Source organism: Coffea eugenioides, chromosome 6, assembly GCF_003713205.1.
Source record: "Coffea eugenioides isolate CCC68of chromosome 6, Ceug_1.0, whole genome shotgun sequence".
NCBI lineage: Eukaryota > Viridiplantae > Streptophyta > Magnoliopsida > Gentianales > Rubiaceae > Coffea > Coffea eugenioides.
The window spans coordinates 47,479,748-47,507,197 of record NC_040040.1 but is presented as its reverse complement, the minus strand read 5'-3'; the positions used below and the strand labels follow the sequence as shown (position 1 = coordinate 47,507,197).

At 36.5% G+C, this 27,450-nt stretch overlaps 2 protein-coding genes across 2 annotated transcripts; one reads left to right on the top strand and one right to left on the bottom strand.

The window, feature by feature from the left end:
• Positions 1–5,169: 5,169 nt before the first annotated feature.
• On the bottom strand, positions 5,170–6,042 carry LOC113774269. The gene has a single exon (XM_027318823.1). It carries the CDS (start codon positions 6,040–6,042, stop codon positions 5,170–5,172), a length of 873 nt encoding a protein of 290 aa, XP_027174624.1.
• Positions 6,043–13,320: 7,278 nt separating this feature from the next.
• On the top strand, positions 13,321–21,474 carry LOC113774268 (long-chain-alcohol oxidase FAO4B-like). The gene is made up of 8 exons (XM_027318822.1): positions 13,321–13,581; positions 16,358–16,780; positions 16,952–17,114; positions 17,223–17,464; positions 19,044–19,969; positions 20,051–20,232; positions 20,779–21,042; positions 21,164–21,474. The coding sequence occupies exons 1-8, from the start codon at positions 13,321–13,323 to the stop codon at positions 21,472–21,474; spliced, it is 2,772 nt and encodes a 923-aa protein (XP_027174623.1).
• Positions 21,475–27,450: the final 5,976 nt, after the last annotated feature.

Below are 27,450 nucleotides of genomic sequence, written 5' to 3'. Positions count from 1 at the left end.
GCACTCAATGGCTATTTGGACCCCGGAGGATGGCCACAAATTACAAGAAAAATTGAATTACATCCAAATTGAAGAGTGGTATTTAACGTCTAGCCAAAGACGTTAAAGAAAGGCGCTCATTGGGAGCCAACCCAATTTGTTTTAGTTGTTTGTTCAGTTTTGTTTGATAGCTTAAATATGTTTTCCTTGAGTTTGACAGATTTCTGGCTTCAATTTTCATTTTTTGATGATTCGTAGGTATCTCTCTGACTTGACGCGCCCGCGTCAACTGGGCGCATGGCAAGGTGCAACTTCTTGATGCCTGGTCAAAAGGGTTTCCACCCTCATGACATGCCCGCATCGAGTCACATGGAGAGCTCTTCGTAAGAAGGGTTTCCACCCTCATGACGCGCCCGCGTCGAGTCAGCTGGAGAGCTCTTCGTCAGAAAGGTTCTTGCCTTCTTGACGTGCTCGTGTTATGTTCGCGGGAAAGGTAAGTTTTCAAACCTCGAGGAAAATTTCGATTTCCTTTTAATCTCTAATTTTGAATTTTGAAAATAAATTTTGTTAATGATAATACAAAATTTTTTTTTTCCGTTTAACCGTAGCTTCTGATTTTCAAATTACAACTTTTTAACTTTAAAAAAAAATCAAAAACTATTTCTTTCTTTTTCTTTCTTTTTTTTTCTTTCTTCCTCTCCTTTCTTTTTCTTTCTTTCTCTTTTCTTTCTTTTTTCTTCCCTGGATCTCCCTTGGCCGCAACTCTCTCGCCAATCGCCATCAGCACGCCGCTGCACCTCTTCCGCTGTCGCACAGCCGCGCGACTCCTTCGCGCCTCTCTCTTCTGCTCGCGTCCACCCACGGCCAAGCGTGCAGTCGCGCTCTTCTTCTCGCACCACCGCGCGCAGCCCTGCTCCCCCTCACGCTTGGCGTCAACCACACTCCACCAGCTCTCACCACCTCTATTGCCGTACGCCCCCCCATTGTTGCGCGTGCCTCTCCGCCGCTTGCCCTCTCCACACGCCGCCACCACCCGTAGCCATCCTCCCTGAATCTAGCAGCCTTTATGCAGCATGCGGGTTTTCTTCCTCCTTTTGCACCTCGCTCGCCAATGTGACCCCGACACGGTCCCTGTGATTTCAGGGAAGTTTCGTTGCCCTTTTTCTTACTTTTGCTATTTATTTGACACATTGAGGGCTATGTGTCATTTAAGTGTGGGGGGGATCAGCTGTGGTGCTAGTTTTTCTAGTTTTTAGTTTTCAAATATTTTTCTTTTATTTTTAGTTTGTTCTTTGTCTAGTTTTCGTTTATTTTTTTTGTTAGTGATCGGCTCTCCTATGACTGTCAAAATTTGATGTTGGATTGTTGACTCTAATTCTACTATTGCTAAGTTTTAATAATAAAAGTATATCGAGATAATGTGGTTGAGTCCAAGAACATCTCTTTGGTGAATATCGGTGATTGCTTGACTCTTTTGATTTTTGGTTAACTTTTCTAGGCATTGAAAATGATTGTTGGCATTTTCATGTGAATTGGTCCAGTAATTAACTTTAGTTCTCCATGTTTGAAAAGTGAGGCTAGCTGCTGCTATTTTCTTTGTGATATTATGAGTTATTGTGTATTTGGTTGTAAATAAGAGTTGACTGTACTCCTTTAGTTGTTACTACTGAGTAACCGGGGATCTTCACCAAAAATGTCGATTCTGGCGTCAAAAAGTAGTAATTGCTATGAGTACGCGGTCGCGTGGCGATAGGAGTTGAGTAACCGGGTTCTTTCATCTGACAAATGTTGGAGTTCGCGTCAAAAAGCTCCAATGGCTAGAAACTAAGTCTTTTGTGCTATTGAAGAAAAAAAAAAGAAAACGTGAAAAAAAAGTGAAGGTTGTGTTAGTGTGTGATATAAGTCAGCTTGCCGAATTATGGATTTAATGTTGAGATTTTAGTTAATAGTTGGACCATTTGCTGATAAATGTTGTGCGCCATTCCTTTTTCTTAGATTAGTTAACCTAGAATTGAAGGAGTTTGTGGTTTAGAAGCTAACCGGGGTGACGTTTCTTGGATCTTGACCAGTGATACTTGATATATGTTTTTCTTGGTAGCTTGGCAATATGGTAGATGGAGCAATAGTCATTGTCAAACATTGATGATTGTTTGCTGTTCTCATGCTTGAGAACAAGCATGGATTAGGTGCGGGGGTAATTGATAAGTCGCAATTGTGTCATTTATTTTGTAATTAATTTCCTCCTATTATATTACCAAGTGTGCATTAATTGATGGATTCTACTCACTTTTAAAAATTTGTATTGATTGCAGGGAGTTGGAACAAAATGTGGTAAAAAGGTGCAAATTCTCCACTACAATTATTATTTGACGTAGGCACGTTAGGTCAAGCTTTAACGTGTCCAGAAAATGCGGGACAAGCGCGAGACACCAATTGCCAATTGGAAGTACAACGTGGGACTGCAAATATTCCATTAGCTAATTGTTAAATTTGAATTGGAAAAGGTAGTTTAGCACAAATAGGAAACGGGCCAATTAGGAGATCTCCTAGTCTGATTGGTGCGGCTCAATAGGAAAGGAGAGTCAAAGTTTGATTAGGACTCGAATTCCAGTGCAACGTGGGGGCCGGCCGCACAAAGAGGAAACAAGCAGCAGACTTAAGAAGGGAATAAAAATTTGTTTCCTTCTGGGGGTGGATTCAGCCGTAGGAATTTGGCCGCAAGTCATGAAGCAACAATTAGTCACTCTTTTGTTTATAGAGTTTTTCCCTTATTTCTTGTTCTTAATACATCGGATTTTGCTTCTCAATTGAGAAGAATGGACGTGACAATTGTTTCTGCAATTTCGCATGGGGTTTCCTCCGTAGAGATGAACTAAATCTCTTTTTCTAGTCAAGGAACAACGGAGGCTTTGGTTCATCTAAAAATTGTGAGATCAAATTAATTTTATTTATTCCTTTTATTTACTGGTATTTGCATATTCTTTGTTTGTAATGCTTATGGTTATTTTGTTAATTAAATATCCTGGGCCCGGAAATTGAATTAATTTAGTAACCTGATGTCAATTAGAGCGTTAAATCCATAATTGTTTAATTGCTCTAAAATAGTGACAACTGGCATGATTAGGTTTGTGTCAGGAGAATACGCAGGCTAATCTAAAATAACCCTAGTAGTATGTTATTTGATTAGAATAGGGTTCCTCTAATATATAAGGCAACTGGGGAATTAAATCTTACGGGCATACCTAAAGTTATTTCCCGATTAGAGTAGTGATTGACGGGCGTACCTCAGTCATCGAAACAGAAAGGAGGAGTTGACTATCATCGCTTGTTTGGCAGTTATAACTTATTTATTAATTAATAATTAGAATTATCTCTGCATTGATGATCAATTAGTTGAACCATTGCTGAAGTTATTTCTTGACTATAGCTTAGCTATTGTTAATTTGGTTTTAGTAATTTGTCATTTAATCTTTTGTTGGCTATTTATTTTTATTCAAATCGTTTACTTACTGCCATTGCTATAAAAAAATTCCCCCATTGTTAACTTGAACTTTAGTAAGAAACGAATTACTCCCAATCCCTGTGGATTCGTCCCTACTTGCCCTGTTTACAAATCAGTAACTATTTGTGAATAAACCATCCCATTCGGGTATTACGGATTAAGCAAACTCTTCGAGAATAGGGTGAATTAAGTAATCCATTGCACACCTAAAGTCTCTATTCCAGTATTTAGAATCGGGTTTTGGTTACTTTAATTGGCAACTAGATTTATTTTTATTATTGCACAGGCATCGACAACCTGTCAATAATACTAAAACAATTAATAACAAGTAATGAATAATAATGCTGCCAGACCAAAAATATTCAAAGATGAACAAAAGGTCAAGATTTTGATAAGGCAAATGCTAGGTGGAGGGAGGGCAATGGAATATTGTCAAAATTTTTTGGGGAAAAGGCAAAGCAAAGATTTCTAATAAAAATTGTTAAAATTCTTAAGGGGCTAAAAAGAAATCTCAAAACTTAGGAGGGCGGCTGCACCTCTTCACCCCTCCCTCCCCCCTCCCCCCCCCCCCCCACAAAAAAAAAAAACAAAACCCAAAATTTGTTAATTTGGATATGAATCTGATCACGGGTCAAAATTTAGCTTGACATGGGAGGTTAATTTGGAAGAAGATGTATATGTTTTTGATAGAAACGTGCTTGTGTAATTTTTTATTAAAATTATGATTTGCATGTATTATTTGGGGTGATTGACAAAGAAGTATTTATCAACGAATACAATAATTTGGTTGTGGATAAAAATATAAAAGAAATTATTTGTACTTATGGGGTGGATGAATTTATTGGCAATTATGAAATTGGAAATTTTTGGGGTGAAAATTATTGGAAAAAAGAAAGAAATGATTTATTGGTTGAATATTGTGTGGATCATAATCGTAAATATGGTGAATGGGTTAACACGGATAAAAATTTTTATCAAGCGGCATTAGCAGCCGAATCATGTACAAAGTACAAGTATGCTCTATACCTACTGGTGAAGATTATAATAAAAATCAAATTGGAGTTGCACATCCGTTTTATGACTACAGAGATTGCAATGGCAATCGGTGACCGGCAGGTCACCAATTCGTTTTTGCTGGGAACGGCAGGTCCAGGGCCTCTTGGTGGAAGTGGATTCTCAGGTTTTGGTCCACTTGATCCAATCAGGGGGTGTCAAAGTGGCCTTTATGCAACGCGCTGCATCGGATACGATATCTCTTAGCCTCGTTGGCTTCTTCATGTTCACACATCTTTCAGGAGGCTAATTCTTCCGCCGATTTGATGGCAAATTTGCATTGGGGGACCGATTTCTTTTGCACGTCTCATCAGCAGCTGCCGAGTGCGGTTCGAGCATCTGTTCTTCTGGACGCTAAGGGAGTTCTTGTCTGTACGACACCACCTTTCAATTGTGCCTTCGGGGTAATACTCTAGCTAGTTGCCTGACGGAAGGCGCGCGATGTACTCTGTCTTTTCTGTTGGATTCCAATAAAAGAAGTAGATGATTTAATAATAAAAAAAAAAGATTGCAATGGCAATTAAAACTCATGCCGGCATTCTTTTTTTTTTTCAGCAACGGTAATTTTTGTATTGATAGACAAAAGGATACACACTTATATGAGCAAAGGCTCAAGTAACAACTATACACAAGTGTTAGACACACTGAGAATTGATCCATTCCTCATCCAGAAATATGCCTAAGGCATAACCACTAATCAGTTCACATCTGGAGTCTAATCTCCTATCTAAACAAAAGGAGCATTTCAGAAATAACGCTCTTAAATTGTTAATATCATCAGTCAAAGTAGCCAGTTTGATATCCATGGCTATTCCTTCCGTTAGCCCTTTCAACAGCTGAGAGCTGGGTATGTAGACTGTAATTTTCTGCCATTGCTGTTGTCTGGCCTTTATAATGGCCATCTTCACAGCTTCAGCAACATTCTGCAACTGAGTCCTTGCTTTCCTGTCAATAAGTGCCCAGGCTGCCACCAGCTGCTGGTTGAAATTAGTTGCTATAATCCCTGTGCCAATACTATTAGTTGATTCATGCACTTGAGTTGAGATTCTAATCTGCATTTCATCACTTCCTCCCTCCTCTGGTACTTCCTCCTCTTTATCTCTTTCAGCACCCGCAGGGGTCATATTCTCTATGCTCCCAACTGTAGCTTGCTCATGCCATTCTTGTTGAGCCTTTTTGACTGTTTTCCATGGATGTTTACGCTTTGCATTAAACTTCCATTCATTTCTCCTCTTCCATATTTGCCAAAGGATGTTCACAGTAAGCTCTATATGTTCCCTGCCTTCAATCCTACCTACGGCATCCATCATAGCTGTCCACCAAGTTGTGAAATTTCCAATCTGATCAGACAAGCCATCCCACTGTACTGGTGCCATCTTCCAAACCTCTTGAGCTCTGGTACAATGGAAGAACATATGCTCAGTTGACTCTTCCTTTTCTCCACAACCATCACAGATTGGATCACCTTGGTGTGTTCTTTTAAAGACCAAGTCGTTAACTGGTAGCATACCATTTAGACACCTCCAAATGAAATGTTTTAACTTACTTTTTGTCTTCAGTTTCCACAGCCACTTCCATTGTTTCCCTTTGGACTTTGCTGAGCTTGTTTCTGCTTCATTATCTCCTCTTCCCCTGGGTTGATTTCTCTCTACACAGTACCTTGTATCTTGAGTTGACCGTGTAGCTACCATGACCACTATGAACCCAAAAGTTACTGTCTTCCCTACCAGAGATACTGATAGGGATATCCAAGATTTCCACCGCATCTTTCTGGTTGAAAGTTCTAAGCACTAATGGTTTATTCCACCTGAATCCACTGATCAACTCATCCACTCTTCTGATAGAACAGTTCAGAGGCATTGCAGAAGTGACTTTCCCATCCTCATTACCAGGGATCCAAATGTCCTCCCAAATGTTTGTTGTCTTGCCATTGCCTATCCTCTTTCTTGTTCCCTTTTGCACCAAATCTCTTACATTCATTAGACTTTGCCAAATCCATGAAGCACAGTTAGGAACTTTGCACTTGAAGATAGAGTCCCTATGGAAATACTTTGCCCTCAATACCTTGCTGACTAAGAGGTTTGGTTTGGTAATCAGCCTCCAAACCTGTTTAGCCAGCAAGGCTTTGTTAAACTTCTGTAAGTCCTTGAAGTCTAATCCTCCCTCTTTTTTCTCCATAGCCATTCTACCCCACGAGCACCAGTGCATCTTATCTCTCCCATCAGCTTCTCCCCACCAATATTTCGCAAAAATGGAGGTCACTTCTTTGCACAGTGTTTTTGGAAGTTTAAAACAGGACATGGTATACACTGGCATTGCCATAGAAACTGCCTTCAATAACACTTCCTTCCCTCCTTGGCTGAGCAGCTTGTTTTTCCAGCTTGTCATCCTCTTGCTGATACTATCCTTAATAAAACCAAACACTTGCTGCTTTGATCTTGTAATCACCATAGGGAGCCCCAGATACTTTCCTTGTGTAGCCACCTGGATTGGACCAAGGCTTTGTCTTACTTCCCCTTTCCTCTGATGACTGACATTGCGGCTGAAAAAAACTGAGGACTTATCCAGATTTATGGATTGACCAGACCCCTTCTCATACTTCCTCAGAATTTGTACAAGTTCACTTGCTTCCTCTTTTTCAGCATTACAGAAAATCAAAGAATCGTCAGCAAAGAATAAATGAGTCAGTCTTGGCCCATTTCTACAAATCTTGATCCCAGTGATCCTTTTCTCTCCTTCAGCCTGCTTCAGTAAATTGGAGAAACCTTCTGAACACAAGAGGAAAAGATAAGGTGACAGAGGGTCACCTTGTCTTATTCCTCTTTCTGGAATTACAAAATCTTGTGGTACCCCATTGATATTGAAAGAGTAGGTGACTGAGGAAAGACAGCTCCAAATCCACTTCCTCCAGACTATGCAGTAGCCCATTTTTTCCATCATGGCATCAAGGAATTTCCACTCCACTCTATCGTAGGCCTTTGACATATCTAACTTCACAGCCATAAGTCCATTCTGTCCTTGTCTCTTGTTGTTCATGTAATGCAAATATTCATGAGATAGAATGACATTGTCAAGAATTTGTCTGCCTGGGATGAAAGCTGCCTGAGTTTTACTAATGCAGTGATTTAAGACATTCTTGAGTCTATTGGCCAGAATTTTAGAAATCACTTTGTACACAACATTACAGAGACTAATAGGCCTATAACTCTTCAGGTTGGTAGGATTCTGGATTTTAGGGATGAGGGAGATGACTGTGTGATTCCAAGACTTAGGCATTTTGCTAGAAAGAAAAAAATTCCTAATGGCAGCAACTAAATCTGATTTCACAACGTACCAGAATTTTTGGAAAAACAAAGGATTCATGCCATCTTGGCCTGGTGCCTTATTTGGATTCATGGAGAAAAGAGCAGTTTTAATTTCCTTCTCCTCAACATCCTGAGTAAGACTTGCATTCATCTCAGTAGTGATAGTGGTAGGTATACCATCTAGAATCTCACTCAGACCCTCACAACCAGAACTAGCAAAAAGGACTCTATAGTATTCAGCTACTTCTTTTCCCAGCTCCTCCTCACTCTTTGTCCAAGAACCATCCTCCCTTTGTATGTTGAGCATCCTATTTCGCCTTCTTCTCCCCTTCACACACGCATGAAAAAATTTTGTGTTCTTATCCCCTTCTCTTAGCCAGTCAATCCTTGCTTTTTGAGCCCAAAACTGCTCTTCTTCTGTATAGGCCTCTTTCAACTGATTCTTTAACTCTGAGATTTTATCCTTAGCTCCTGATTCCTTAGATTCCTTAATCTCCTTAATCTGTTGCTTCACTTGATTGATTCTTTGCAAAGAGTTTCCGCTGAAATTGTTTTTCCATTTGAGTAAAGCCACTCTGCAGTTCGCTATCTGCCTTGTAATCCTATACATCCTATTACCTTCCACTGTCTGTTTCCAAGCTTGCTCAACCACTTGACTGATCCCTTCCCTCTTAAGCCATCTCTTATAAAAAAAAAACGTGATCTTTTTTTATCCATTCTGGGCCAATTATCTATGAGCAGCATGCTGTGGTCTGAACCAACAGTTTCCACATGTTCACATTTAGCCTTGTCAAAAACTTGGTTCCAGTTAATGGAACTTAATCCTCTGTCCAGTCTTTGCCTTATCTCCCTTTCACCATCCCAGTTGTTGCTCCATGTCCAAGGATTACCAGTAAAGCCTATATCCACTAGATTGTTATACTTAATAAAGTTGTTAAAATCCTTGAAACTCCTCTCTGCTCTTGCATTGCCTCCCCACTTCTCTTCATTAGTTAGTATGTCATTGAAGTCCCCTGCCAGAAGCCATTTATCTCCCCATAACTGATGTCTCGCAGTCAAAACTTTCCACTGCTGCTTCCTAATAGTAGCATCACAGCTCATGTACACTCCAATAAACCACCATTCAAATTGCAGTTCCTGATCATAAACCAAAGCCTCTATAGTAAGTGCAGTTGTTACTACTTCCCTGACCTCAATGTCATTATTCCAAAACAAAGCCATACCTTCTTTCCTATCCATAGCTTCCACAATCACACTTTCCTCAAAGCTCAGGATTTTTTGGACCCTTCTCATATAATTATACCTATTTTTGGTTTCACTCAAGAAAACAATATTTGGGGAGAGGAGGTTATTAGCCTCCCTCAACTGGGGAACTGTCAAGGGGCTCCTTGCTCCTTGGCAGTTCCACACCAGAACCTTCATTGAAACTTGAGAGGCCAGTTAAGGTTGGCCCCTTCCCCCTCTAGTTTCTCTCTAGGATTCACTTCCCCCTCTCCCAATTTGTTTCTCTTGGGAGCAAACTCAGTTACCTGCACTTCCACCATTTCCTCATCTACGAAATTCAGTTTCCTTTTTCCTTGTTGATTAGCCAAAATCCTATTCCCACTCAGATCCCTCAAAGGCTGACGAGAGATTTTGGGGGATCTCAACTGCTTCTTCATTTTCCTATTATGTTTCTGGGCAGCCTTCGTGCCCAGCTCAGAACTTCCTGGATCAATTAGCATTAAAGCTGTTTCCGGACTACCAGAATCATCCTCCATTACTGTGACTTGCATAAGCTCCTGTGCTATTTGTTCAAGACCGTTTCTTTCCCTTAAACCTGTGTTCTTACCATTCATCTCTTCCTCCGCTGGGATACTCAACCTTGCTTCCTCTACTATACAGTTACTGTCTCCCCCTGGGAGAGTATTTGTAGCTTCTTTAGTAGAGCTTTCCTTCTGATTGTTCCAGCTATATTGGGTTAAACTTTGTCTTTCCATTTCTTTGCTGCTATCCTCACCTCCTTGTTGCTGCACCTCCCTACATTCATCCTTTTTGGGCTTCTCCTTGCCTGTCATGTTACCATCATTACTCTTCCTAGTTTCATCCTTCCTTCCACACATAGGTTCCTTATGACCATGTTCCATATTTTCCTTAGCCTTAGGATTTAACCATACCATCTCTCCATCTCTAAAGCCCCAATAATTCATCTCAGAGTTATACTTATTCTGCTGTTCTTTTTGAGGTGAAACTTTCCCTGTGTTGGCTCTCATCCATGGACCATACTGGTGTTCCTGTTTCCCTTTGCTTACCTGTATTACTTCCTTGCATTTCTTTTCACCATGTCCAATCACTCCACACTTGTAACAGAAATCTGGGCACCTCTCAAATCTGAAGTTCAACCATTTCAGGATTCCATTTACTTTGACTGTCGTTCCCCTTAAGAGAGGAAGGGAAGTATTCATGACCACTAACAACTTTAGGTGCCTACCTTCCTTTCCTCCTACTTGAGGCACCACAACATCCTTAACTTCATGAAAAACCCCTCCAATTTTCCATCCTGCTTCTTTTGTTATCCAGTGCACAGGTAGGTTCCAGACTTGAACCCAGAGGGGTGCAAGATCAAAAGCAGAAATGTCATCCTCTATACCCTCGCACCAATGCTTCATCACCAGAATTTGGTTGTCCATGACCCAGGGACCTCCCCCTACTATCCAGTCTCTATCCTCCTTGCTTGGAACATAAAACTGAAACAAATTTGGGCCCAGCTCTATAATCCTAAGGTTCCTTGGATACCCCCAAGCAGAGTTCACAAAATTCTTAACTCCAACAAAATTAACCACTTTCTCACCTTTTATCCTCCCCACTAAGCTTAACTGACACTCTTGAATACCTCTATCTATCTCTTCTCCTCCCAGGTCAGTTTCCTCCAGCTCTTTGTCAGAGAGAGCAAATCTCCTTATCGCATCTGTTAGTTCTTCCGCCATGGGGTATAAGCGGATTCCAAACAACCTCTACTTTCACTACTGAGAAGAACAAAGCAGGACAGCCAAAAACAAAAAAACAAAGAACAGAGACAACTCCTACCTCGGCAGACAAGGACGTACTAGAAAAAAAAAAGAAAGACTCACTACAAAAAACAAACCAGACTACTCAAAAAAGGAAGAAAAGCCAAGAAAATAAGCCTTAAAAACCCAAACAACCTTAAAGAAAAGACTGATCGGGGAAAACCCCGAGACCTTGACAAAAAAACTACAGCAAGAGTGAACCATGGAAAAATGGCTGTGAGGATACCTGTCAGCACCCTACTTCTTCCCTGGAGTCTGTTTCCTTGGACCAGATAAACCGAGCTATAATCTGCTTGCAGTCACTTTCCGTCATAGAGCTGAAAACTTAAAAATGAGAAACTGCTCCCCTAATGGGGAACAAGAAGCTTTACAAGATGATCGGCTTAAGCAATTTCACAACTTATCAACCGATCTTCTTAACATCATCAAAGCAAAAAGTTTTATGTTCTTTTGTCCGATTCATTGGGAATGAGTGTAAAAGTTTGCGGAAAGTTTTGAGAAATTTTGAAAAGTTTTGAACTCTCAAAAAAGAGAGACTCGCGCTCTTACCCAGAGAGAGGAGCTCTCACTTTTTTGGAGAGAGCCTTTTAACACCCATGCCGGCATTCGAAATGACAAAATTGGAAAATTTGCTTTAAGGAAGGCAATATTGATCGAAAAAAACTAAGCTATATAGAATTTTAGTTGTTTGAGAATTCGATTTAATATTTGATAACTAGATTAGAATTGGTATCAAAGTTGATTTAGAAAACATAGTTGAGTTGTGTTTAGGTGTTAGTATTGGAATAGGTTTAAGTTGATGAAGGTAAAACTTGGTAAGGAGTTAGTTTTGTTTCCTATAAAATGTCTTGTGGCCGATTGTTTTTAATTGAGGAGATCTGTAGCTATTTTGTCTTTAATATAATACATATTGCTCCAAGCCTTCTTGTTCCAAGTATTTTACTCCTGCATGGAGCCGCACCAAACTTCCATACTTATATGTTTGTATTGTTGAGAATTTGAATAACCTTTTGTCTTGTAGCTTTTGTCTTGATCCTCCTGATTTTGATATGATATTAATACTTTTGCTGTGTGATTTTTTTTTTATCCTAACAAATGATTTCATGTTCTGGTTGTATTAAATATATAACTTGATTCACTATTTAATATAGTTTTTTTTTTTTGGCCAAAAAGGGCACAAATTATTTACTTCAAATTCTTTGAAAGCTTTGCATTGTGATTAGCTAAAATGCAGTAAACAAAGAATTCTTATACACCCCAAAAAAGAAAGAGAATTCTCAAATAAGCAAATCGAAGTTATAAATAATTGTAATTTCCTACGATTTCTTCTTCCATCCAAATCAAGAATCTAGAATTCCAAATGAATGCCTTCTCAATTCAATACATTTGTAAAACCAAGAAATTTCAACGTTATTCAATGTTTTGGGATCACAAATCTGTCTTCTAAGTCAACTCCAAATCCGTGGAGCCGAATGCATCCTGATGGGAATTAAGATTCAAGCGTACAAAAAACGTTTGGTATAGCCGCATAGGACAAAACTTCTAGTATAAAATACAAAAGAACCAATTCCATCATTCAGCGGCCAGCATTTGTCATTTGCCTGAAAATCGATTACTAGTATAGTCCATTTAGAGACCTAAAAAATTTACTTGGACTTTTTATGAGTGAGTTTCGTCATATAATGCCGAGAGAATTTCAGTTAGGTCCCAAATTTTTGTGATATGAGTGTTTTTAATCCCTAAAAATTAGAAAAAGATAAACATAGTGCCAAATGTTTCAATCTCTAAGCACATTTAGTCCTATTTATCAATTGCAATTGGAATCCGATAACATGCAATTACGCACCAGCAATTAATTTTTTTAAAAGCAATTTAAGAACTTGAACTAAATATTAATGGCCATAATTTGTAGTAAAAGAAGACTAATTACTCACAAACTAATCATGTGAGTAATTAGTTTTCAGCCTAAAAATACAAAAATGAAGTTGACGAAAAAACGATTGGGTTAAAAACTAATTGCTCACATGACTCGTATATGGGTAATTAATCATATTTTATTATTACAAATGAAGGCTAGCAGATTTTTATTGATCTTTTTAAAAAATTAGTTTCTAGCACACGACCACATTGCGGTTGTAAAAACTAAAAATGCATATATCTCAAATATTTGCAACCAAAACAGCAATTTTCTCTGCTATGCTGTGCATGATCGAAGACTAAGTCCATGACTAGGCTTATAGCCGCAAGACTACAAACAACACGCAAGTAGAACTTAGAATCAATTGTGGGAGAATATTATTCATATTTGGACTTTGGACTTTGGACTTTCAACCAAGTATGTTATATATAGTTAACTTGCTCGACAGATTTCAACCAAGTACATGGGGGGTTAAATATCCAAACCAAAACAAGGGGAAAAAAAAGAAAAAAGAAAATGGAGTTTCGAAGGTCAGGAGAGTGCTTTGCTGAAGGGGTTTGTAACGACTATGATGCTGTAGTAATCGGGTCTGGATATGGAGGCTCTGTTGCTGCTTGTCGGCTAGCTATGGGTGGTCTGAGAGTATGCCTACTTGAAAAAGGGAGGAAATGGGAAGCTCAAGATTTCCCGACTGACACTTCCCAAATGCTGTCTGCCGTCAGGATAGAGCACAGGACATTTGGAGTCAGCTTTGGCCCTAAGGATGCTCTTTATCAGGTTAATCGCTTACTTTCTCCTTCCTTCTCTTGATAGTTTGGTTCCACACTACTTGCCGAAGATTGACTGCGTCAACCTTTCGTTTTTACGGTTACTCTCCTCCATGTTATTGTTGTTGTCATATATATATTTTGGTAATAAAAAATTTAGATGGGTTAAACTCAAATCACCATCATAGATAAGAACATGTTCTCGGACAATCATAGGTTTTACAGATCATTCAACCTCACGTCGCCATCATGGATAAAGACATGTTCTCAGACAATCATAAGTTTTACATATCATCCAACCTTACATCGATAGTAAGATTCAAATGTATGGTCTTTTGTGAGGAAGTGATTCCTCTTTAACAAAAAAAAAAAAAAGTTATTGTCATATTTTCTTTTTCGAATTGAATGAAAACTTATCATTAATTTCCAATGTTGGTGATTTGATGCATCAAGCCCGGGTTTAGGCTAAAAGGACCCCGTCAACGAAAAATGCCCAAGAAACAGTAGTTTAAGATGTTTAATTTGAATAGGCGTCATAGTTTTCTTTCGTATTATAATTTATTTTTTTTATTTTCTAGTGCTATTCATATTACATTTTAAACTCATCATTTGGATCCCAAGGGCATCCAAGTTCGATTCCAAGCCGGATCGATCCACAATGGATAGCAACGTGGCATCCTAGTTGTTTCGCGTTATTTAAGTAATTTCCATGTGTTATATTTTCTACCTCTTATACAATTCTACTAACTTATTGCCTTCTAAAATAATTGCTTAGTATCGTATTTTGACAAATTTTATGATTCTAATTGTTTTTAATACGCTCAAATTTTTCATTAATATTCTCCGAGTCTTGTTTAAAAAGATGATCAAGTGATTCTTCCTAATTGCTTAATCAACAATGGGGCCTGCTCTAGACTAGGTTATCTTTCTGACTTCTCCCAATCAGGAAGCAACCGCGTAGAGCAGTCATCTGTATTCATTCTCCAGCACAAGGGTAAGAAGAAGAAATCTGTAGAATTATCGTATTCTTTACCAACTGAAGAAATCTGAAGAAATCAACAATGGGTGCCGGGCAGGGACAAATCAAATTAATCGTATGTAATATATTTTTAACGTTTTAATTTTAAGTAAATTATTTGTATATTTTTATAATAGAGATGTGATATTTTATTACTATTCATATGAATTCCATACATAATAATTACATCTTTATTATGAAATTTTATAAGTAGCTCATTCAAAAAATATTATACCTTTTAGAATGGGACTAGTCCATCAAGGTAGAATACTCTAACAACTTGTACACCACAAGAGCACGAGAGCTGAGCACAAGTGACATGTAGAATTGTCCAAGGAAGCTCATATATTCCACATCCAGATATTTCTACTTCTCACGCTTGTTTCAAAATTTATCACACAAGTGGGCTTATTTTAATTTTTTCATATGCAATCACCTGAACTGGTGTGCAAAGCACAACTAGACTTATGTGGAGACCCTGGACAGTACTGTGTCTCCAAATCCCAAGGATGCGGAACACGAACGATTACCGGTAATAATCATCCAGAATAGTATAACACTTTTTAAATAAGTTATAATAATATTTTAACTATTTATACATGCTTATAATAGAAGTATAATATTCTGCTACTATTCATGTGGATTCATGTATAATAATTATGCATTTGTTATAAAATTTTATAAGTAATTCAAATATTATAAGATGTTCAAAAAATAGTTATATGATTGTCACTAACAACCTTCCATACTCCAAGTCCCGTACGTACCCTCTTGTTTTGTCAGATAGTGGTGTAGTCATGGACGCACAAAAGTTGAAAAGTCTTCCAAATTGCAACTTGTAACAAGTTTACGTATGGGCTATATTAGGGGTGCTCTGAAATTGGTAATCGATAGCTCAGTAAAAAGAGTTCGATATATATATATATATATATATATTGTAAGATCAATGTTCGACTTTCGTTCAAATTTTGATTTGATAATTTAAAGATCGATAATTAGATTTTGGCCAGATTTTAATAATATCCAAAATTTTAAATTGGATATTCAAATGTAGATTAGTTAAATATATTTAATATGTAATCAAAAAGATAGAGTCTGTTTATTTTTTTAACTAATGTGTTTCTACGATCATATTCTTACATACAAAATTCGATAATTCAGTTAGTAATTAAGAATTCTGGAATTAAATTTTTGTAATCATTCTTTTTTTTTTTTTTTTGTAATCATTCCATTTTATCGAATTTTAGAGATTGGATATAAATTGGTTTTCCTTGATATCCATTTTCCTGTAGCTGATATATGATCTAAATTGGATTGGCTGGCTTTTTAAGTTTTTCTAACGTTTGAACACCCCAAGGTTACAATGGAACTTCAGCAGAAAACACTCTAATATTATAGTTTGGATTAATTTTATATCCAAGTACATACACTATTATCATTAAATATATGTTAGATGTACAAAATTTAAATTTGAAATAAAAAATTTACTCATATGTCATCCATACAATCATGATAGTGTATACATACAAAATTTACTCATATAGTTTATTAGTTATATAAAGTTGAGAAATCAATGTGTGCGACAGTATTATCAGGTCCGAGGAAATATGATTTCACAGCAAAGACCATAGAGTATCCTTTTTACGAAAAGACTCTTTATGTATTGCTCACAATAACGTTTTTCCGTGGTATTAATGACTCTGCATTATGGTCTGCTGATTTAAAGCTCTAACTCTTCCATTCGTGGGCATGCTCAACGAGAGTACAGGTTTGTAGACATGATGATTCTGTAGCTGCAATGGCCTGTGGGCTTGGTGGAGGTTCACTGGTGAATGCAGGAGTAGTGGTGCCAACACCAGCTCGCACAAGAAGGAACCCGAAATGGCCTAAAGATTGGGAAAAAGATTGGGAGGTTTGTGAAGCATTAGCTTCTACAATGCTACGAATACAAGATGTTCCCATCAAGTTCAGGAATGCGAAAATCATGGATGAAGCAGTAGGAGAAGAGACTGGCTTTAAAAATCCCGAGCCATTGAAGTTAACTGTGAATTTTGATACAGAAGACCAAATGTATAGCTCAAAAAAGCTTGGGAAGGCTGATTCCTGCCAGGCTTGTGGAAATTGTATGTCTGGTTGTCCCTATAATGCGAAAAATTCTACAGATAAAACTTACTTGTTGTCAGCCATACAGGTAGACTCTGTTCCCCTCCCTTAGATAAAGCATGAATAAAAAAAAAATTGAAAAGCCAATAAGCATCCTTCTGCAGGATTACAAACATAAAAACTCGGACAAGTCCATAACCATGGATTGGTTATTGAATTCTAGGCACTAGTAATGCAGAAGCTTTTTCGTAAATTGCAGGCAGGATGCGATATTAGAACGGCATGTGAAGTGCAATATGTATTCAGAAATCTAGACGATACTTCTGAAGTAGATGAAGCAATATGCAGAAGAAAGAGTCGCAGATGGCTAGTATTTCTTAATGAATTTGAATGCATAGCATCAGATTTTGTTGTACTCTCAGGTATGACAAGAAAGCACACACAAATAAGGAAAAATATCTTATCAAGTTTTGCAAGGTGGAGAACAAAAATTCTGAAATATTTATACCTTTACCTGTTTGAGGATGCAGCTGGAGTGTTTGGCACTACAAAGATACTTTTCCAATCACAAATGAGAGGCCTGATCCTTTCCAAGAAGCTGGGCTGTGGATTGAGCTGCAATGGTAATAATGTTGCTTATCTTTCACGAAGTAGAGCTCCCTTAAATGCTTGTGGCTTGGACAGAAAGAAGCTATCAGAGGTACCTTTTGAAGAACGTCCAGGGCCATCCATTACTTCATCATATATTTCGTCATTGGGTTTCACAATTCAGGTTTACATCCTTGTCTTCTTTTACTTGTATGTTATAAGCAGCCATTTGTCTAGGACTAGTTCTATGTTGCATCCCATAACTTATTACTGATTCTCACTTTACACCTTAAATTTTAAGTTTTGAACATATTGCTCCGTGGTCTTTCATATTCCTTCCACTACCATGCTTCCTTCAATTGCATCGAGAAAATTATGGAGTTTCAATATGTGGACACATTGCACCATAGTTTTTGCTTAGTCTAGGACATACTGTGCCTCGATCAAAGTAATAAAATTATTTTTGTAACTTTTATGTTTTTACAATTATGAAAATGTTAAATAAAAAAACACAAGAAACCAAGGTACAATCAAATTTAGGAATAGGGCATGGTTTTGCTTTATGAGCTATTTATTAGTAAATGAAATACTAGATAAAACCGAAGTTGAAAGTTTGATGTGTCCAAATACTAGAGTTTACTGATGCAAAACAAAAAATGGTCTTGGGTTAGGTGGGTGCAAAGGGAGATTGGACGTGTTGATTGAAAAATGTGTAATTTGGTCCTGAGTTGGGGTGGCAAAGTGAGATTTGACTTGCTGACTAAACAAATGTGTAATTTGCACGTTCAAAAATTCACTTCATTTTCTTAATACCGTTAACAAAAAATGGGGTCAAGACAAAGTTTAGGATACAATGTCCAAAATTGTAATTCAGGTTGCCAGGTGGAAATGGATCATGAGTTAAAGAGTCCCATTTGTCGATCTAAGGAGCTCCATAACTAGGGCTGTCAACGGGTCGGGTCCGGGCCGGAATTCATTATTCCGGACCCGGACCCGAATTACTATACCGGACCCGAATCCGATCCGTTTACCCGACGGGTCCTTTATACTATGTTCCGGATCCGGTGGGTCTCGGATCCGGGTCAGGTCTACCTGAACATATTTAACAAAATTTATAATTTCTAATAAAAATGAGAAAAAAATATATTTGTAAACTAATTTCTAACTAATGCAAAGAAAAAACCAAATAAGAAAAGAAATCAAATTGACTTTATTCAAATACATCACCCTAATCAAATTATATTGATAAATATATATTTTTTAAATTATTAATTCATTTATATCCGGATCCGGGTCTAATACGGGTCGGAATACTATATTCCGTATCCGACCCGTTTTTTGTTTGACAAAACGGATCCGGATCCGGATCCGGGAAACGGAATTAAATCCCTACCCATACCCGCAATAATTTCACGGATCCGGTCCGGATCCGGGTCTAGACCCGACCCGTTGACAGGCCTATCCATAACTATGAATTTTTTAGCCAAGGTGATTTTCCACTATTCCAATCAACTTACTTTCTAATGCTAGCCTTATAGTTTAGACTTCTTTAGCTTGATCAGCCTAGTCCTTAAGCATGATACTATGTTGCTAAATGATTGCTTCTTTTATGTTAGTTAGAGGATTATGTATCTCTCACAAATTTTTATCACAAGATTGTACAGTCATAGACCATGAAAATGTGAATCTTGAGGAATTAAGAGACATACCTACTTGCAGATTGGAGTAGAAGTTGACAAGACTAACTTTCTCCTATATTGCAGAGTGCTGTAATTCCCATTGCTTTTCCCTGGCTACTTTTTAAAGGGATTACAACATATGGATGGCCAATTGGCTATAGTATTTTAGATAGCATAGTGCACAAGGTGAAGCATCTTTTCGGTCAACCCAGCCAAGACATGGTTCTCAACGTAATTGGGTACGATAATGGTGATGGGAAACTTACATTTCGGAAGGACGCTAATGAGATTTGCTTTCAACCACCAAGTGACCCTTTATTAGCGAGAAAAATTGAAGCGTTGCAGAGAATAACGAAGAAGTTGGGTGGAATTCTCTTCATGTCAAGGTATAGAAGCACATCCGTTCACCTACTTGGAGGATGTTGCTCTTCATCGGATGCTTCATCTGGTGTTTGCAACAGCAATGGTCAAGTTTTTGACACATTAAATCTGACAACAGTGTACCCCGGGCTGTACGTTTGTGATGGCTCCTTAATACCTTGCTCGGTTGGCATAAACCCATGTCTCACCATTGCTACAGCTGCTGAGCATGTAAGCAAGCACCTCCTGCAGGATGCTCTTGACTACAAAAGCAAAGATGTAGACTTTGTAAGAGGAAAACCTGTTGAGAAGAAAAGTTTAGTCCGTTCTTGGAAGTCAGAGAATAGCCAGGGAACGGCAGTACTTTTTAAAGAAACCATGCGTGGGCATGTAGGTGGTTTGCCCTGTGCTGCTTACCTGAAATTGAAATTGAACGTAAGAACAACTTCTGAAAAAACTATGGGAGACTTTAGAGAGCCTAATCCTATCCTACAAGGAAAAGTTAGCGGCCATGTCATGTGTTGTGCCATAGAAATGGACAAATTGTACGTGATAGATGGCCAGGTAGATTTGTGCCATGTAGATATTAAAACTCCTTATACTCAATACATGCACTATCGTCTCCTCCTTGCAGCATCCTCTGGTTCAAGGTTGGTTTTTTTTTTTTAAATACTATTTCTCTCGTTTTTCTTGTTGCATTAAATGATATTGATAAATTTTACTTAATGCAGATATATACTCGAAGGGAAGAAAGTGATGAACCCTTTTCTCTTGGGCCTTGATGCGTGGAAAGACTCAACAACACTTCACGTAGTATTAAGAAAAATCTCTCAGCATACTTCAAAGGAAGTCATGATAAGCTTAAAAGGGAAACTTCATATTTCAATGATAGAGCTCTTGAAGAGTCTATTCAGTATGTCTGGAAGTGGAAAAATGAAATTTTTGCATATCCTGCTACAGTCTCTTTTCAGGACATATATCTCACAAGTACCTAGAGCAAGTCAAAAGGGGTTCACTCCTTTGGATCCGTACCAAAATAATTATCCTAGAAGCACACTCCATGAGATAAGAACAGGTACTCGTTGTCATAAATCCAATAAGCTACTGTAGTTCTTTTAGTTCGTAAATGGTATAAGACCTGATAGATCCAATTCAATCCTGTCCCAAACACATTCCTTATGAGTCACAAGGAAAAAGTAATAGTTAGATACTGCTCCAATAATGATCATGTTGCACATATACTTTAGGCTAAATATTTCCTTCAAATGATTAGGCATGGTTGTCAAGCTCATGCTGTTTGGAAAATGCTATCAACTGTATGATCAAAAGTATATATTGAGAGTTAAGATAGGAAATAAAGGAATTCAAAATCCAAGAAAACATATCTTAGATTGTATCTATCGTTTCTGATTTTGTTTCAAATAATTCTCACTTTCATGTTGGCTTGTAAATTCAACAGAAGATGGCATTATAATCAGCTGCCAACAGTGGAAGTGCAATCAAGGACCACAGAGGCAAGAAGAAGGGAATAAGCCATTACCTGTTCTCCTAATTAATGGTTATGCAACTGAAAGTTATTGCTTGCCAAGTGAAAGTAATGATCTAGTTAGAAGCTTACTACACCAAGGGCATGAGACCTGGCTGCTGCAAACAAGACTGCTTGGGACTAATTCTTCAATTAATATGACAGTAGAAGCTATTGGAATGTTTGATATTCCTGCTGGTAGTGCAAAAGATAACGTTCCTTTTTTTAGGCATAGTACATAAAAAAAAATCTATATCTGATTTACTTAGTCGACTTTTTCTTGTGTGAAATTTTTTAATTCACATTGTCTTTTCTGCAGCAATCAACAAGATCTCTGAGTTGCACGGGGAGTCTGTAAAGATACATGTTGTTGGACATTGCGTTGGCGGTCTTGCAATACATATTGCCCTTATGGGGGGACATGTTTTCTACAAAAGAATAGCTTCCCTTTCCTGCACCAACTCTTCCATGTTTTTTAAGCTGACTGCTTGGTCGAAATTCAAATTATGGCTTCCTCTCATCCCAGTAAGTACCATGGTGGCTAGATATTTTGCCCTTGTGCATATTGAATGTGGGGAGAAAGTGTGGACAGAATTTGATCAGAACAGTTTTGCTAATCTAAAAAATTGAATGAAATCAAGCCCTGTTGCTTCTCTACGTGAGTACTGCTGTCCAAATTCACTTAAACGATAGACCTCTAGGATAAATTGTGCTCAACTAATGATTATCCTTAAATGTGTAATTTATATAGTATTGTATATCTCCTACCATTTTGCTTATGCTAGTGGCTTTCTTCTTGTGACTTCAACCAACCTGAAGATATCAATGGCAATACTTGGAAAAGACAAGTCCCTTCCTTTGTTCCAAACATTAAAAGCCAGCTCTCGCCAGAAACTCCTAAAGGCTATAGCTCGTGCCATGCCACGCTACGAAAGATGCACCTATGATGAATGCGAGGTCCTCTCAGGCATATTTGGTAACGCATTTTGGCACCAAAACGTAAGCCACAAAGTACATCATTGGATGAACAAAGAATACTTACCAAGGCTTAACATGGGGGCATTTTCCCATCTCCAGAAGATTTGTAATGCCGGGTTTATAGTAGATACAGAAGGAAGAAACACGTATTTGATCCATCCTGAGAGAATGGGGCTCCCAACATTATATATATCCGGAGGACGCACGCTCCTTGTAACTCCTCAAACATCTTTCTTAGCTAATAAGTACATGAAATTGCACCAGCCTGGATTCAGACATAAAAGAGTGGTGATAGATGGCTTTGGACACTCGGATCTTTTGATTGGAGAAGATTCATCTAAGAAGGTTTTCCCTCACATTCTATCTCATATTGCATTAGCTGAGAAGGAAAATACCGCTGCATTTATTTCCAGCGAGAGAGAGTACCAGAAGGATGCATTGTCATGGGTTGACGATCTGTATCAGGATGAGGGAGGATTCTGGGGCTGCATATCATCTTTCATCAATGCCTATTCCTTTTTTTGTTGCTTCATAGTTCTCATAGCCTATTTCTTTTCTTAACGTAGTAATGCTTAGATGTTCCAGCTCTGGCCAACCCCTGGGTTGGAATGTGTTTAGGAATGCGAGAGGCAGAAAGGAGATTCCATGACTTCGATCCCTTCATTTGCTAGTCATGTTTTGTCTTTAATAGCTTAGGAACAATCATTTTAAAGGTGCTAATTACCATTGCCTTTAAGTTTATGTTTGTAATAATCAAAATTTTATCAGTATTAAGAAGACGAAATTTGTAATGTAACAAAAGTGAGAGTAAGAATGCAAAGTTCATATTCAAAGTTTAGATATGAACCTTCGTGTTTGGGGCGGGTATAATTAGGTTTAGATGCGTTTTGTAGAGTTACTGTACTTCTTTCATGATTTGATATATATATTTACATAATTTTATTGTATTTCATAATTTGGTATACAGTTATATGATTTTTGTTATACGTCAAGAAATATAACAAAATTATGTTAATGTACATCAAATTAAAAAAAAAAAATACAATAATCATACGAACCGCATCTAAATCTAACAGTACCAACCTCATCCCTTGAACGCTCTTCATACAAGTGCATGCTATTCTATTTTCCTAAAAAATAATCTCCACAATGTCATATTTGGAAGTGGAAACTGGAATCAAGACCATGATATATTATTATTGTTATTTTTAATTTTCGGTCAATTGAATGGGTAAATGCCCGCTATAGATTATTTGATACATAATTGTACTCGTTAGAGGCATTGATGTCCCTTAACTCATTACATTTAGGAACAGGGAGAGGGAGACAGAAGATCTAGCAATAGGTCAATGTAGAGCGGTGTTGCCCCTCCCCATCCTCTGTCTAGCCTAAGATATTTGTATAATAAGTTAATAACTAGCTTGTTTCAAGAATTGTATTGAGAATTGTTAGCTTTAAATAATAATTATAAAAGTGACTTCTAATTTAAGAGAAACTTTTATGATCATGATTTTCCTTGTATTTATCCAAAAAAAAAATAAAGGAAGTACTTTTTATTGCAAAATAAAATAAAATAATTTTTCTTTAACTAGACACCGATTTCTGCAATGCGATTTACCCGTACAAGGAATTTTTCCGAGAGGCAGAATATGAGTTCTAAATTTAGAAGGATCGCGTTTTCAGTTTATTTGGGCCTAATTGTTTTGGGTAGATTACTAGTTTTGTCACTTGTGGGAAAAAGAGAAAAAGGTAAAAAGAAACAGCAGAAATTGGCCCATTTATTCGTTTTACTATTGATGGTTTAAAGCCCAGACCAATTTATTTTTGTTCTCCAAGAACGGGCCCAAGTCCAGAAAAAAATGAAAAATCAAAATCAAAAAATCAAGAACAGCCAAAAAAAAAAGGAAAATAAAAAAGAAGAAGAAAAAGGATAAAGGGATAGAAACAAAAATTGAAGATTTGACTTTACTTTTGAACGTTATCTTTGTCTTCCTTCACTCTTATTATTATCTCCTCAAAGGGGTATAATTTTGGTGAATTTTGATCAACGGAATAGGTGGCTCGCTGTGCCTCGTGGTGCCCGACAATGGCACCGTCCGTAGAATTTATCGTTGCTTCTGCTGCTGTGAGCTTTAGTACGAGGAAAGAAGAAGAAAAGAAAGGAAAAGCCTATAGGCTTATCACGATCATTTTGGAAAAGCCTGTTAGCTTTCTAATATAAATAGTTAAACTTCAAGAGTGGTAAATTTATTTTACATTCTCCTAATACAATTCATTACTTATATATTTGAAATATTTTCTTTGAAAAAAGAGTGAGAAAAAACAAGTTATTGTTGTATTGCTAAGTTTTTGGGGAATACAATAGAAGTAGTCTAGCAAGACTTGATTTACATTATTAAAAAAAATAGAAAGAAAGACATCGAAAAGAAATGCGATTAAGAGATAACTTTTTAAAACCTCAGGGGTGCAAAGAAATATTAAGAGAAACTAAGGGGAGATTTCTGATATTATCCCTTGAATTTAACTAATAACATAGCAGAAGTAATATTTTATTCATTCGGAATCTTTTTGATATTGTTTAACTTATGTTGATCATAACATCTGTGAACTCAGGATATATAAATTCCACCTACTACACAAGGATATGGGTAGATGAGAAAAAAAAAACAACTTAATATGAACCAACGAGTTGGCTTCTAAGGGTTTCCCATGCTTAGAATTGCTTCACCTATTTTATTGATGCATATTGATATTCAAGAGCTTAATTATTTCATAAGATCAATTTTCAATATAGATTCCTCAAAAGGAACTTAAAGAGCTCTCTTTGATCTATCCTTTTTTTTTTTTTCCTTTTCTTACTTAAGCTTAATCTTTCATTCTAGAAGACGATACTGACAACAGTCGAGATACATATATGGTCCTTTAATTTTAGCCAAAAACAAAATTGGAGTAAACTACGAGTACAATATAAAATATGGATGGCAAACAAATCCATTTAACTAAATTTATCCATACTCATTCATGAATAGGTAGGTATGGATATCTTAAATTTTTGCATACGAGTGTAAATGGGTTATCCAATAATACATATTTAATAAATGGGTATTGCTGAGTAACTCATCAAACCCAATTAACCCATTTAGAATTATCTTTTCCCAAGCATCCTCTCTTCCCTCCACCCATTTTTTTTTTCAAATTTTTCATTTTGTCATGATGTTAACTACTTTTGTTTCAATATTACTATTATTTATTGGTTTTATCTTATCATTTTATTTATTCTTCATTTTTCAGCATTACTAATTTATGAAAAGTTTTAACTTCTTTTCCTACCTTTCTAAAATGAAATTTTAAATTTACACATGAAAAAAAATACTAGGGGTTCAAAATTTTTGGATTAAGTTTATATGTTAACTTTTATAGTATTTAGTTCAAATTTTTATATTCTTCTTGTCCAATTATTAAATAGTATGTAATTTTACGACATAGAATACAGATGGGAAAAAATTGGTAATTAGGTTTATTGAGCATTATAAGTAAATATTTAAAACTAATGATAAGCGCAAAGGGTGGTATAAATTGATAACTTAGTTTGCAAAAATGAATTTAAATGTGTTTACAAAAAGTTAAAATAAATGGGTTATAAATGGGTAATTGGATTACCCAATTCATTTTTTAACTTATCCATTTATGCCATCTAATTAAATGAGTATAAATGGGTTGACTCACCCATTTTAACTAATCTAAATCCGCCAAAGCCACCCATTTTGACACCTCTAATATAGAAGAACAATGTTTGCCTCAGAACTGATTAGAAAAATCATTAGAAGATAAAGGAGGAAAAGTAATTCGATGAAAGTGAAAACAAGAAGTACTTGACAAAATAGAAAGTAGTTGACCATTTGATAATTAGAAAAAAAAATCAGGCTTTTCATTTTGAAGAAAATAATATAACTTTTGGCCCATTTCAGGTTGTGGTGGTTTATCACAAAGCACTTCAATTAGTAGGGGTTTTGGTCAAAATACTTATTAAGTGCTTAATCATATTATTTGGGTGTATACTTGCATAATTACTTTTTCTATTTGATAATGCACAATTTTGAATTTTGAATATATATTTATCTCTTCATTTAGTTCAAAATTCATAATAAAATTGTTGAAGTTAATGTTTTATTTTTTGAAATGCAAAAATTAGTTTAGAAGCACCAATTTTGAACTTAAAACAAAATTGTTTTAATGATCAAAAACTCTATTCCTAAATTCAAGGAATGATATTCACTGAACACATTAAAAGTGCTTTTATCCTTCAAAAGTACTTTTTTAACAAAAACAGTACAGCCCTAAATGACTTATGAATTTGAATTTGTTAATATATAACACTAATATATATATATATATATATGAAAGTAGCTATTTTAATCATAGTATTTTTCACTCTTACGTGACATGCCTAATTGAAAAGAATTAACACTGAATCCTACTTCAGTTTGTTCTATATTTCAAGGAATTTGTGGATTAGTTATTTGAAATTCTTGTGGAATAGTTATTTCATTCCATTTTAATTTTTTAGGAGCAAATACATTAGATTTTTCTGCTTGTAGTTCTAATAAAACTGTTTCATCTTTTGAACTAGGTACCATTATATATTTTGGTGAAATTTGAGAGGATAATAGTTTAAAATATACTTTATAGATTATAGCAAAATTTTTACAATTTTTATGAAATTCGTTCCCTTGTAAGTGAATATCTAGGACTAATGAATCCATTATTAAATGGGTCTGTCATGTCTAATGAATAGTTAGGTGCACAATTAAAATAAATAGGACCATTACATGTGTTAGTTTGAATTAATGCTAATAAAGAGCTTTTATATCTTTTGAGTCTTTTATCTCTTAATGCCATGAAGATTGGGGCATCCACCCCCATATGAACTAAGGGTTTTACGGCTACTTGTACCAAACCTATGTGAATATATCTATATCCATTATTAATATATTTTTGTAATGATTGGTCATTCAATAAATGTATAGTTTGAAATTGTTCGTTTACAGATCGAGTTTCCTCGTGTATTTTTATAGTCATTGCTACTTTGAAATCAAATAATCCTACTTTGTAAATTTCTTCAATTTTCTGTTCAGGTATAGTCCAATTTGAACTATCTATTTCCATCTTAACTTCATTACTTAATACCAAGTCTGAATTCTTTGAATCAGATCTAGTCATCCATCGCTTTAATTTAGCTGCCATATTTGCTAATTTCTTCTATTCATCTATCCTATGGGAACACCAGAGTCTTATGCCGGGAACACCAACTCTCTAGGCTTACCAACGGTCTCACTAAGTCTCAATGGCTTACCAACACAGCATAGAAAATAGTCAGAATATAGCATAAATAGTAACTGTAATTAAAACAATTTCTGACCAGGCTCTGATACCAGAACCAGCCCAGGCATGGACAGAAAATTAAGAAAGAAATAAATAATTGAAATCAGGCGTGTTGAAAGAAAATGAAGAGAGGGTTTTTGAACTTACTTGTAATTAAAGTTCTTGAATAGTCTTGAGTTTAGGAATTTGATGAGCGTGGGGCTTGGAAGCGAATGTGAATGAAAGCTTTTTTATTTTATTGGAGAC

Excerpts from the sequence above, each read along its gene's own strand:
- LOC113774268 (XM_027318822.1), top strand. The coding sequence starts at position 13,321 with ATGGAGTTTCGAAGGTCAGGAGAGTGCTTTGCTGAAGGGGTTTGTAAC. Across the intron at positions 13,582-16,357 it reads CTAAGGATGCTCTTTATCAG|GTTTGTAGACATGATGATTC; the intron begins GTTAATCGCTTA and ends ACGAGAGTACAG. Across the intron at positions 17,465-19,043 it reads CATTGGGTTTCACAATTCAG|AGTGCTGTAATTCCCATTGC; the intron begins GTTTACATCCTT and ends CCTATATTGCAG.
- LOC113774269 (XM_027318823.1), bottom strand. The coding sequence starts at position 6,042 with ATGCTACCAGTTAACGACTTGGTCTTTAAAAGAACACACCAAGGTGAT.